At 40.0% G+C, this 13986-nt stretch overlaps 1 protein-coding gene across 1 annotated transcript in view; it reads left to right on the top strand.

Moving 5' to 3' along the window:
• Window positions 1-6947: 6947 nt before the first annotated feature.
• The window catches only part of RFX6 (regulatory factor X6), a 32349-nt gene continuing 25310 nt past the window's right edge, over window positions 6948-13986 (top strand). Inside the window, exons 1-4 of the mRNA XM_005518617.2 lie at window positions 6948-7116; window positions 7330-7489; window positions 9066-9189; window positions 10443-10504. Of these exons, the coding sequence (XP_005518674.2) occupies window positions 6948-7116; window positions 7330-7489; window positions 9066-9189; window positions 10443-10504 (515 nt within the window). The remainder of the gene's footprint in view (window positions 7117-7329; window positions 7490-9065; window positions 9190-10442; window positions 10505-13986) is intronic.

The following is a 13986-nucleotide window of genomic DNA, read 5'->3' as shown; positions in this document are numbered from 1 at the left end:
TGGCCAGGATTTATGCTCAGAGGTGCTGAAAACAGTATGACCACTTTGTGGTTGAAGTTGGATCTTTGACAGTAAGCAACATAACTTCTCTTATGCAGATATTTGAGTTAGTTTTCCTCCAGAGCAGATTCCAGACTCTGTTACCAGCAAGAAGTCATGATTTTTCTTAGAGCACAGTACTTCTGTGACGGTGTACATGTGACAAAGTGAACTTTTATTGAATGTTTGCTTAACAAATAAGGCCCTAATCAAGAGCCCATTGAAGTCAGTAGGAAGGATACTATTGCCTCTGAATCAGGCATTGAATTGCTCTCACACTGTCATTAAATATAATGCATATATTAAATGCTTTTAAAAATACTGTCCAAATACATAATGAAGGAAAAAAATGGTTTTTTTCTTCTGTCCCACAGTTTTAAAATAATTTGCTATAACACATTCATTAAAAATAATTGGCAATAACATTCATTACTGGAAAACACCATTTCATCAGTGAAAAACAGGACACAGTAACAAAAAACACCTGGTCCCTCACCTTAGAAAACACTTGCCTGAAGTAAGTCAGAGGCTAGCACTGCATGAATGTCTCTCCATCCAGGAAATTGCCTCACTCCCTCATCATTTAAAGCCTTGCTTCTGCATCTCAAAACAGAGCATTTGCTAGAAATGGGAATATGCAAAGGGGCAAGCGGTGGTCTTGTTTCTAGATTAATTGAGGGCCTGAGCAACTTCCAGGTGAAGGCACTGTTTGTCCCTGTGGCTTTGTGTAGTGTGGCTAATTGATCTCAAGAAAAAAAAAAGAATTCTGGAGTGAAAACCAGAATTATCCAGAGTAACAGAACACTAGATTCAGATACAGACCACTTAGCAGATTGCCAGTGCACCATGCTTCTGTTCATACCTAGCTGTAAGAACATTGGTAATATTCCTTAAAAAAATGGAAAGGAGACTCGAGGAGACTCGAGGAGACTCGAGGAGAGGAGAGAAGAGGTTTGTTCTACATGACAGAACTGTAAAGTTGTGCAGTAAATGTGTGAGATTATTTGTTCAAAGGCAGTTGCATTAATCTAAAAAGCACATTTTTCCCATCATCCATGAACATGTCTGTCATTCCACTTGTAGTTCAGCAGATTTTATTGCTGCAAAAAGTGAAGAAATCTTTCTCCCCTCCATTCTTATATATCCTCTCTTTCCTCCATCCTCACCATCCTCCCTACCTTTCTCTCAGTCCCAGTGGTACCATCCAACTACATTCTGGCTATGATCACACTTCTGGCTGATTAAATTATTTGAAATATCAGAAAGCCCTTCATTACTTCCTCTTGGCCTTGTTTTCTCTTACTTTAGTAAATTAAACAGACACAGAAGTGTCTACAAGTGCTGAATACTAGCAGAGGGAGTGTGCTGCTAGGAACAGGGTGGACAGAGACACAGGGGGAAGAAACTTGTTTTGAGAAGTGGTGAGCTGAATGTGAATGTAGCAGTTTACTGAACTGCACCCAGCTGGTGGTAGACCCTTGGGGACTCAGCTTTGCATAGAGAGAATTGTCCCTTGACTTTAGTGGTTTGCTTCTGTTAACACCTATTTAGAAGCTGTTTGCAGATAGGTTAGTTATACAAGAAGTGCTACTAATAGAGTTGTTCGGAGTATCTGAAGAAACTCTCAAAATCACTTCTTTAAGGGTGAACATACCCTCTAAGCTCAGCTCTATTCTTGGATCATTCATAGAGGAACACAAGATGTTTGAATAGCTGCTGAATGAAAAACTCTGATGGCCTCCTTAATATTTTTTTTCCTGAATGTGCCCACCAAAGCACAGTGCAAATACATGAATGGTGAAGTGGCTGTTCACTCTGTAAGCTTGTAGGAGCATGTACTTATATGAATACAAACATTTTCTCCCAGTTTGGCACGGGAAAAAAGAATACATACTGAAAAATGTATTTCAAAATCAAGGTAAATAACCTAAGACAACTGTTTAACATTTACTGAAGAGACATGGTAAGCACTGAGATTTTTTGCTTACATGCAGCTACATAAGGTCAGAACTATACAATTTACCTTGACTATCTACAGAGTGTAGAGTCTCCCTGGGTTTGTAGAGGATAGAGACATGTGAACTGTGAAGGGGTTAATGTAATATATGGTTTATTTATTTTCAAGTTTGTTCTTTGGGAAGAAAAATAGAAGGGCCCACTTCTATACAAAACAGAACAGGTTTTCATTTAAAGATCATAGGAACAGGCAGTAAGTAAAATACCCAAACATAAAGAGACAGAGAGACAGGTCTGGCTTTAGCAGCTGGAGACAGAGCAGGAAATACATTATTAAACATCACCATCTACTGGATGCCAGCAATTGTTCCTTAAAAAGGAAACCATAAACTTCTATGCTGAATTAACTTGTCAGATAAACCCATGCTTTTCACAGATCTGGCCCTGTTTGTAAAGCTATTGGCAGGGCAAGGTTTGTGGATCTTTTCTATACCAATCTGGGAAGAGATTTTTAGCATTATGAAAACTCAGAAAGTTCAGGGTGATATAATAACACACACACACACATACCTGATGGAGCTGAATGGTTCTCCCCCTGGGTAGTTTGCGCTGATTGCAGTTCCATAGTTTTAAATATTAGCTTTTCACCCAGTTGGCTGCACAGATATAGTTCAACCATATTAGCGTGATTTTACAGCATCGGGACTGGCAGTTCACAGAGCTAGCTGAGGTCAAAAGGCACCAATGTAGGTTGTACTCCCCTGCTACAGTTGCTGACTTGGACTAGCTGGGCAATGCAAGATCCTCCTTCCCTTCCCCACTGAGAGCAGAAGTCCCCAGCCCCACACTGGAGGATGCCACTTCCCTTGCCTGGTGTCCTCCCTTCACTTTCATATCTTTCTCCACCTTCTTCTTGTACAAGCAACAGAGAAGCTGCAGCACAAAACAGCAGCAGTGGGTGCTAAAAGTATCCTCCTCTGTAGCAGAAGAGAGATCCAATGGAAAAGTGCTAAAATTTGAGAGCCTTCCTCTTTCTTTCCCTTTGCTTTCTCTAAGGTTTCACATGGTTACATGCACAAAACTGGTGACTCAAGACACCAGAAAGAAACAAATTCTTTAGAGAAATTAGAATTCAGAAAAATTGCTGACAAATAAGAACCTTGAGAAGGGCTCAGGAAAAAACTGCAAAGACAAATAATTTTCCCTTATCAGTGAGCGATGTTCTCAAGCCATAATTACAGTTAATTTATCAAAAGGAATGATTCAAAAATTATTTGAAACAATAAAGCAAAGATTTTGGAGGATGTTTCAATGCTTTGACCCTTTAATTGAAATGCTTATCTAAAGAAATTTTTGTGATAAAAAATCTACTCTTGGATATATGTTTTTAAAAGGTGTTGCCAGTGACAATGTCCAATGCAGGAGCTCTTAGCTTAGTGCACTGATTTTTTTATTTTATTTTATTTTTTTAATTTTCAAGATCAAAATACTCTCAAGAAGTAAACACCAAGATGTGGAAAGGACCAAATAAATGGAAAAGCTATCTTGTTTGAACTGGTGGTGATTAAAACTCTTCCTTGCAATGAGTTACAGAAAACCAGAAATGGAGTTTCAGAAACAGCTAAATAGATTGATGCTATGTCAAAGCAGAGAGAATGACAAACACTGACAGTAATGACAAATTAACTTATTATACCCTGTAGAATACTGGTATGTACCATATTTTACTTTTATTGTACTATCAGCATATTTGGAAAGAAATAGTTGTTAGAGTCTACCAAATAGTCCTGGCATCAACGGTATCAGGGCTTCTGTGTAGTTCATTTGTCTAGGGAGGATACGAGGTGAAACAGTTTCCAACACTTAAGTAAACATCATGAAGGATTACACAGGAACAGATCAATAACAAATTGTATTTCTATTGCTGCATTTATCTTCCAAACATTTTGCAGTTCAAAACAGAGAACCCCTCAGGCAGATTGTTGTTAATGGCAAGTCACACTGATATGAATAAAGTTGAAAAATGTTTTGTTTTAATGTGCTGTGTTGAACAAAGAAAAGGAACACTGCAGAAAGATGAAAATGGTGCAATAATTGAATGTTGATATAAAAGATATTTCATATGTAACTTATGGAAACAAATAATTATATTGTCCTGATGACCACATGATCATTTACTTCAGGCTATACAACAGACTGTTGAATTTTGGTGGGATTACATCATTACAAAATTCACCTAAAACCAAGCAAAGCTTCCTAGGCTCTCAGTACAGGCCTAGAAGGGAAACAGATTTATGAGAACTACCTCTGGTTCACTGGGTAATGTGCCTGGTATGAATTACCTCTTGGAGACACCTTTTCTTCTCCACTGATTCTAAAGGGAAACTGAGTCAACAGAGCCAACTAAGAAAACTAACTCTGAGACAAAGTTAGGCAAGAGGTGTTGCATGCTTCATGTGCAAATTATAGAATCATAGATTAGTTTGGGTTGGAAGGGATTTTTGACGCTTATGTAGTTCAATCCTCCTGCAAAGTGCAGGGACATCTCCAACTACATCAGGTTGCTCAGAGCCTCATCACATCCAGCCTTACTTAGAATGTTTCCAAGGAGGATGAATGCACCCACCTTGACATTCATCTTTGTGCATATATGTGTATAGGTCTGTGTGTGTGCACAATTTTTGAATGGAGAAATTCTAAAAAAACCAAATATACATGGATATATGTTTTTGCAGTTCTACTTCATAATTAGATTTTATTCAGTAATAAGCAATATGGTTAGGACCATGATTCTCAACAGACACACCCCAGAATGATATTAAAGATTTCTAGGCACAAGCAATGCTGTAATGTCCTTGTGGCTTCAGCTAGCTCATTTCAATACCTGCCCCATCCCTTCTGTTTCCCAAAAGCTGAAATCATACATTTGAGTGAACTGTTGACTCCAGCAAGAGGGAGCTTAAATGTGGAGAAGGATTGTCCACTTGCCATAGCTTTTGGTATCTCTCCTTTGCTTCTGCAGGATTACAAATGGTTGCACAGGGTGGAAACTACCTGGTCCCTAGGCTGGACCCCTTACTCAGTTAATCCCTATGTTGATGATGATGGATAGAGTTCATTAGCATCACTGAGGATATTCTGGCACCATTCGAATCTTTCCCTTTAAGAACAAATATCTACATTTAGCATCATAATACCAAAATATCCATGTTCAATGTCACACTGGATTTTGATCACAAAAGATTCAACACAACAATAAGCAGCTGAGAGGTTTAATTATACCATGGAAATACCAGTTATGGTGGACCAAATTGTGAAGTTCTCAGGCCAGCCAAAAGTCAGAGGGTCAAATAAGATTTTACTACGACCTCAAACAAAGCCATTGGAACCAGATGCTGAACTGTCCCAGTGAGTTACAGTAAGGACTGACACAGGCACGTGTGGTCAAAGCCATGTATAGCATCACTTAATGAAGTAAGAAGGGAACATGGAAACAGTGAAGAAATGTTGAATGGAGTAACCAGTAAGGAAAGAAATATATTTTACACAGTGGAGGGAAGGGGTGTAAGCAGAACAACAGAAAGCTTGGGCTAAATGCCATTTTTGACTCTGAGACCCTCTCACAGGTCTGTCTCAGGTCTGAAGTCCATCACTTGTTCTTAGGATGAGGTTTTGGGCCTTTCAGAAATGGGCACACCTGGAATTTTGTTAAATATGGATTTGATAGATGGTAGCTGGTCTGACAATGCATCTGTGCAGGAGTGGAAGTGGTCATATTTTGCTGCTTTGTAGCACTGGTGCAATCAATGACTTGAAGTGCAAGAGAAGACTGGAAGAGAATAGAAAGAAAACAGCTGTTCATGAGCTTTGTGTTTGTGACAGCCCAGCACAATTTGATGGCTTGAAGAATGCTTCACAATTCATCCAGCATAACATTTCAGGGCTGTTTGCTACCACAAGTCATACTACAATTTGCCAGTCCTTATCTGGAACACCTAACATTTTGCTTTAAAGAGAATTTATTAAAACAGTAGATGTTGTAGTGATCAGACTGAATTTCCATCCTACTGACAATTTTGTTCTCTGGAAAAAGAAAGGCCCACTTTTTGCAATTCTCTCCTGCCATCTCACAGTCAGCATGCTGAAACAGAGCAAAGCAAAGACACGTCTGCCAGATGAGTGTACAAAATGAAGATGTTTTGTTCCATCACCCACAAAATTACACTGGGAATTATGGAAATACGGACAGTGACAGATAGCGTCCAGGAGGGTCCCATGACTGGCCCTGCGGCTGTCAGGAGGCAGCGGCAAAGCTCAGAGCGCCCGTCAGTCACCCATCACCAATCTCTTGGTGAGAACGAGGAGGGCCGCCGCGGCCGCCTTCTGCCCGTAGGGACGAGGGGACCCTGCGGCCGCCCCTTGCCGCGGCGGGCCAGGAGTTGCTCCCTGACACCACCCGGAGACACCGCCGGCGGGAGTTAATCATTAAATCCCCAGCAGATCCGCTCCTGGCCGGCTCCCCCGAACCTCCTCGGCTTCAGCCGTGCCCTGTCCCCTTCTGTCCCGACGGCGCACGGCGGCGGGAGGGGAAGCGGAGGCAGGGACGGAGACACCTCCCCGCCGCAGCCCGACAGCCTCCTGAGGGCCGCCGTGCGAGGCGGAGCCCCCCGGCGGGCGGGCCGTCCCTGCCCGCAGGGGAGCCATGCAGCCTCCCTGGACGGCTCCCTAGGGCACACCTGTCCCCGCTGCCGCATCGCCTCTCCTGCCCTGCACGGCGGCTCTCGGCCGACACCGTCTCCGGCCGCGGTGCAGACCCCGGCCCACGCCTCGGCCGGTGCCCCGAGCCCTCAGGCCGCCGCCGCGCCCGCCCCGTCCGCCCGCTCCCGTCCCCTCCCCCCGCCCATGGGCGCCGCCCGCGCCGCGCCGGGGCAGAGCCGGCGCCGCTGAGGAGCATGGCCAAGGGACCCGAGCAGGGGGACGCCTTCCTGCACCTCCCGGCCGCGCAGGTGGTGCCCGCCGAGGCGCAGGAGGAGCGCTACGCGGGGCTGCTGGGGCGAGGCTTGCTGCCCTGCTCCCGGGAGGGGCTGCCCGAGCCGCCGCTGTCCGCCGGCATCAAGGCAGGTAAAGGCGGGGAGCCGGCAGCGGGCCCTGCTCAGCCCGCGGCGGGGCCGGGGCGCACAGCCGGGACGGGCAGCGGCAGCCGCCGCCCGGGCCCCGGCGGGGACGCGGCTGCCGGGCCCGTCCCTCAGCCCGCGGCGGGCAGGGCGGGAGGGGGCGGCGTGTTGCGGGACCGTAACGATGCCCTTGGGTCTCTCTTCTTGTCCCCCGCGGCAGAAGAAACACGCTTCGGCAGCGAAACCCTCTCCTCGGAAGAAGAGGATGCGGATTCTCGCTACGGCGCGCTGACAGTCGCCGACCAAAGCCCGTCTTCGAAGAAGAGCATCACGCAGATCATGAAGGACAAGAAGAAGCAGACGCAGCTCACCCTGCAATGGTAGGGCTCCAGAGAGCCCCCGCTGCCCGTCTTGGGGCTCCAGGACCGAGCCGGCGTTCTCGTCACGCTCAAAGGGACTTTTCTCTAACAGCTGAGCCGGCAAGGAGGGCGACATCTCACAGTTCTTTTAGAAAGAATTTGTCATTTTGGGGTGTTTCGTTAGTTGGTTTTTGTTTTCTGTTTTTGTTTTGAGGGTTTCTTTTGGATGAGCTTCATCTACAAATAAGGACACCCATCCCCAAACTTCTGAGCTTTGAAATTACCAAAGGTTTGTTACTTGCCAGAAGTCTCAGTCAGACTCTCATGCTATGTGGCTATCAATGAAATGATTGCCATTTCATTTCATCAAAATGTAGACAAGAAACATTATTTAAGAATTGCATTTGTGAATGGCTGCTTTAATTATCCTTTAAGGCTGTGACAGATTTTCACTGTCTTATAATGCATTTTTTTTACATTATGGTTCTCCCACCCACTGAGGCCCTAACTTCAGCTTATTTTATCTGGAAAAAAAAAAGTTATCCAAATTAGAGGTCAGATTCTGCAGATATTAATTGGCAAATGTTTATATTAAAGTACGCTTGAAATTAGGGAGGGATGCTGTTGAATTAAATGGGAACTTAATTATGAAGTGCAGACTGTCAACAGAGATTTTTTTTTCCCTTCTAACTGAAAAATCAGAGTAATTCAAATTATTAAATTTCTTATTCTAGTATACATCTGACTTCTGAGTGTAAATAGTTAAGGATTTAAATTTGGTGAGTCCGTGCAAAATTATTCAATTGGCAGTGCTTACTACACAGTATTTTCTTACAAATTTGTGCAATTTGAGAAACAAATTTACTGCACATCATCCCAGCAGTAGTGAACAATGTAAAATTATAAAGAAAAAAACAACAGGACAGAGAAATGCCCAGCTGTTACCAAGGATTCTCTTCAAGTGAAAACAGGTTTTTGCTTCAGTTTTACAAATTTTACTTTAATGACCATCACTCAGCACTTGTGTTCTGTAAACTGATTGGGAAGCTACACAGAAATTCACCTTCTTCAAAACACACTGTTCTTTGTTTTTTTCACTGTGGTTTGAAGCATTTCCAGGTCCAGAGTGGAAATTAAAAAGGAAAAGGAGGAAGAAAAGAGCCATTAGCTCAGGTGTTGTGGATACAATGGGACAGAAGATGCAAGTCCAGGTCTTAAAAACTTTCCAAGGACTGGCTTAAACCCAAGTCTTTCATAGTCTAGTTAGGGCTTTTATTTTCAGACTAAGGCTGGCTCTTAGGTGATGATAATTTAGTTATTTAAATAAAGACAAAAAGTCCAGACATTGAAAAAGTCTCATTAAGAACAGGGATCTGGCTCCAGGTTTTCCATATTCTGCAACTATGTGTGGAGTCTCTCTGTAGTGCCTGTCATGTTCAGGAGAAACTCAGCTGTGTACTCTGATGGAATTCTCCAGTAAAACTGAAAAAAGAAGAAGAACAACAACATAAAAAGAGATCAGTACCAAAAACTGGAAAGTGCAATCAGGAGAAATGCCATGTTGCCTCTTACTCTGGCAGTTTCTTTCTCTACACAGGCTGGAAGAAAACTACATTGTATGTGAAGGAGTTTGTTTACCAAGATGCATCCTTTATGCCCATTATTTAGACTTCTGCAGAAAAGAGAAACTGGAACCTGCCTGTGCTGCAACTTTTGGCAAGGTAATAAGTAAATGCCTTCATTATTTGTTAGGTATGTTGTTTGGAAGAATCACAGTTTAGTACACTTGTGTAAAAATTCTTCTGAAATTCACATGTTTTCTACTTCTAATGTACATGGAGTCAGACTAACTAACTACACTGTCTCCTATGAAGGCATTTCTTAACATCACCTTTAAGAGAATGAAGCTGAAACTCCCTTTGATTTATTGGTGGTTTTTTGTGTTTGTTTTTTTTTTAAAAAAAACACCCTACATTCTCTCTGAGTGCTTGTTTCCTTTCTGTTCATGACATTAATAGGTTCTGTCCACAAAACCAAATCTGACATGGAGGGCACTTATACTAAAGTCAGTGTAAAGTGAGATGTGATACAAGCAATAATAGAAGGGGAAAAGAAATTAATAACACTAAGAGCTCCCAAATGAAAAATTGTTGATTCATTTTCTTTTCTACCCTTCCCTACAATTAATCCTGAAGTAATTTGATGAAAGAGAGATGTGAACTCTCAGATTAAATCCTGAGCATTCAGTGAAACAGGAAACCAAAAATGCTTCAAGGATCATCTTTTTTGTAAACACTACTGATCTAGTAATGGTTTATACATAGCAAAATGCATTAATTAAATCAAATAATAATAATAATAATGGGTTTAAAATCTGGTTCATAAAATGTTAATTTCCTATTTTATTCCTCGTCATAAAAAGTGGATATCTAATTTTCATACACAATTTCACTATAAATGAGAAAGACAATAGGTTCCATTTTAACATTGTTTTGACAGTGATCTGTCTATTATACAGATATCTATTACATCTACCTCTATTACTGAATTAATTTTTCATATCACGCTTTCAAATAAAAAAATCAATTTTTTTCTAATTGTTTGTCTTTGAAAACAGAATAACTTGAGGGCAGAGTTTCTCCTGATTTTGTTTAGATCTCTGAAGCAAAAGATACAGTTGTACTTTAGGAACTTGAGCATAATAGGATTCTGGTGAAGAAGACTAGATTTTAAAATGTAAAAGTGAAAACAGAGAGAGCAGGGGCGACTGAGATACACATCAAGGATGTGGGCAAGGATGGAAGAAAACCTACAGTGTGAAACATGGCCTAATCGTTCATCTCGTGCCATAAGTATCAAAAATATTTATTCATGAACTACCTTATACCATATATTTACACTATTATTTTTCTATGAACAGATTGCTAAGAAAGTTCACCGGTGTTAGAAATTAATGCAGTTATTTTCTCTTTAGACCATTCGCCAGAAATTCCCTCTCCTCACCACAAGGCGGCTTGGAACAAGGGGCCATTCAAAGTAAGGCACAATTACGTGTGTATCTGCTTACAGAATACATTTTAGGGATCATATGTATTTCCGTGTTTCCTTAATATGTACTAATTGGCAGGGGATTTTGTTCAGATGGTACACTGCAAGTAATAACTTTCGTGTACATGGTGAAACTGATACTCAAACTAAAGCATTTAAGTTTGAAAACCTTGCTGCATAATTTTTAAAATTAAACCGATTAAGCTTCTAAATCTTGTCATTGCATTTATAGACCCATGCATATGTTGTAAATATATTTCAAAATATTAGCTCTAAAAATAATTTATGATACATATGTCTTTTATATGTCTTTTATAACATAGCTGTTTATCTTTTTATAAATATTGTTTTTATTTCTCTTTTGCAAGCCTAACGACTTTCAGTATGTTCTCTATGTACCAATATGGGTTCTCTTAAATACACCACCAGAAAAAGCATTGTTTCAAATTTAAGGTATACTTCTGCTCTTTGTTGTAGGTATCTTATGAAACTGAAAAGTACACAATCTATAGTGCAGTCATTTCATAAGTAATGTATCCTATTAATTTATATGTTTGATCTGTGAAATATTAGGTTGTAGGAACAGATCATAGACAATTCTGTATCACCTAGTGGTAAAATTTTTATTAGTTCTGGTTCTGGCATTATGCTTTTGACCATAAATAATTCAGTGCAAAACTGTTGTGAAGAGTGGTAATACATGTATTCCCTTATAGCCATTTAGCTAATGAATATGATAGAAAAACAGAATAATGATAGAAATAGAAGAAACTCAAAACACTCAGTTTGTTTGAAAAAGCTCTTTATTTTGAGCTACTTAGCCTTGAAAGACAAAGTTACTCTTGTCTTTCAGTAGTTTATAAGCAAAAGTCAAAACAAAAGGAGACTGAAAAGGAAAAAAAAAAACCTACAAGACTCATTTTCCTAAGTGCTTTGCAATACAGTAGAAATGTCTGAAAGATAATTTTTTATTTTCATGGTTTTGGGGGGTTATTAAATGTTATTATACTTGGTTTTCTTCCTGCCTTACAAGAACAATAAATAGCTAGTTAATTCCACCTTAGTTTTCTTGAAGAATGAATGAGATGTCATTTGTGAATTTTAGGTTTTGTTGCAGAAAAAAATGAAGGTGTGGAAGAATTTAAATTCCAAATTTTTGCAAAGATATTCTATTTCTTGAGCATGTCTCAAGCATTTATTTTGAATTACCATTAATATAAATAAAATCCAAAGTCTTCATAGAATGTTATTCCTTTTTTGTTTTATTATTGTGAGTTTTAAGAGAGGATAGTTCTTGCATAGATTCTTTCAGTCTTACAAATTTATAATCCATTCATCTCTTCTAGAATATAGTACACAGTCTGCAATGTATACAGGAAAACGAACTGAAATTAATTTCTCTTTTTGTAGGTGACCTATAGATGCTGAGTAGAGGTGTTTTGAGGAGAGCAACTATTAGAAAGGTTATTTATTAGGGAAAAGAGAGATTTTTTACACTGTCTGCTGTGGTGAACTTAACCTGTGATTGGAGGCATAAGATGATGTAGACATAGCTTTGCTGCTGGTGTTGTGTTGAAGATTTTAAGAGATCTGACATTCACAATCTGTGCAGGAATATTTGACAACATATTAATTCATCAATGCCGTGGTGAATTCTTAGTCAGGTGCATAATCCAACATATTTGGTGAATCACTTAGTTACAATGAACAAGATAATGCAAGGGAGAAGTGTCCCACATGCTCATTATGTATTTGTTCTGACATAACTGATTGATAAACAGGATCCAAGGAGGATCCAAACTTCCAAAACACATCCTGTGTCTGCATGATTTAAGTACAGTAAGTCAACCTTTATTAAGTAAATGAATATATTTCAAATATGCATACAGCTACAAAATTAATTGTGTTGGAACAAGTGTCACTATATTCCCTTTTTCTCAAAGTCATTAAACAATATTAATATAGAAATAACACATGCCCAACATTTCTTTGGCAGATTCCATATCCCTATTGACCTTGTTGATATTATGTGCCATATTTTCATATGGATTAACTGTTCCTGAACAATTTCCTCAAAAGAATGAGGCATCATCAGGTTTTGTTTGAACATCTGGCACTTGTTTTTCTCTATATTTTTTTCTTCAATTTTCCTCAGAGGCTTTTCCACTGCAATTCTTTTTTCTGCTAAGATGCATTTACCTCAATCTTGCCATGCTAAAAGCAACCCCGCAAAAGGCAAAAATGATAATATTTCCAGTTTAGAGACCAAATATGGTCGTATTTGTCAAATATGTCATAGACATATACATGTCTATGACAAGTAGTCATAGAGAAGTGTCAGTATAAATCATAGAATCATAGAGGCATAGAATGACAGAATGGTTGGGGTTGGAAGGGACCTTAAAGATCATCTAGTTTCAACCCCCATGCCACAGGCAGAGACATTTCAACTAGGCCAGGTTTCTCAAAGCCCCATCCAATCCAGCCTTGAACACTTCCAGAGATGAGAGATCCACAGCTGCTCTGAGAAACCTGTGCGAGTGCCTCAACACCCCCACTTCAAAAATTCTTTCCTAATATCTAATCCAAATCTACCCTTTTTCGTTTTAATAATCTCTGATAATCAGTTTTTCTATCTCTGATGTGGGCTGTGTCCCACTCAGAACTACAGACTCACTGAGGAGTAAATGAATTTCTGATTTCACCAGGTAGCAGTTAGTCACACAAATGATATTTACAAAAGTATTTCCATTAAGTTAATAATAAAGGACTGTTCATCAGTTTCAATAAATTACTAGTTACTCTCTTTTAATATTAGTATGGACTCTAAATGTTATGAGCTGTGTCTGAGTTACTGGGACTAGTAGGAGATTTCTTACTAGCAATTAAGTCATATATTTTAAAGTGCACTAATGTAGTGACATTGTGTTATTTCTACCACTGCTATCTTTATTACCATATAATGCTAGCAGGAACAGTATTAGTACTTGCTATTCCTGGCAGTGATGTTTTATATAGCAGTATTGCCCCAGAGCTCTGATCATTGTCCAGGACTCTTAGAGTCAGATGTTGCAAAAGCATAAAAAGGAAGAAGACAATTCTTCTCCAGTGGAATAATTGTTCTTAAATTTAGAGAAAAGTTAATGTCCTGGGAAAAAAGTGCCTTCGTGGATGCTACAAGAATGCATGGTAGTCTATTGGTAGAGTCTGGCTGTGATCAGAAGAAAGAAAAGAATTTCCTTTTTCCATCATCTTCAAGGTGGTGGAAATTGTTTTTCTCCCACTCTGAAACAAGTTCTTTCTGACATCCTCATGAGCATGAATTGGATTTGAGGAAAAGCTCCTGCACTAACATATGGAGTAGGGTTGCTGTTGTAAGGTGTGAGATACACAAATGCTAGTTCCTCCTATGTTCCCAAACAACATTTGTCATCCCTAGTTCAGGGCAAAGGACAAACTTAAAACTGAGT

This window comes from Pseudopodoces humilis, chromosome 3 (assembly GCF_049639895.1).
Source record: "Pseudopodoces humilis isolate 2021_Gansu_Grassland_sample_001 chromosome 3, ASM4963989v1, whole genome shotgun sequence".
NCBI classification, from domain to species: Eukaryota; Metazoa; Chordata; class Aves; order Passeriformes; family Paridae; genus Pseudopodoces; species Pseudopodoces humilis.
Note: the sequence above shows the minus strand (reverse complement) of the source record. Positions and strands in the feature narration are given on the sequence as shown.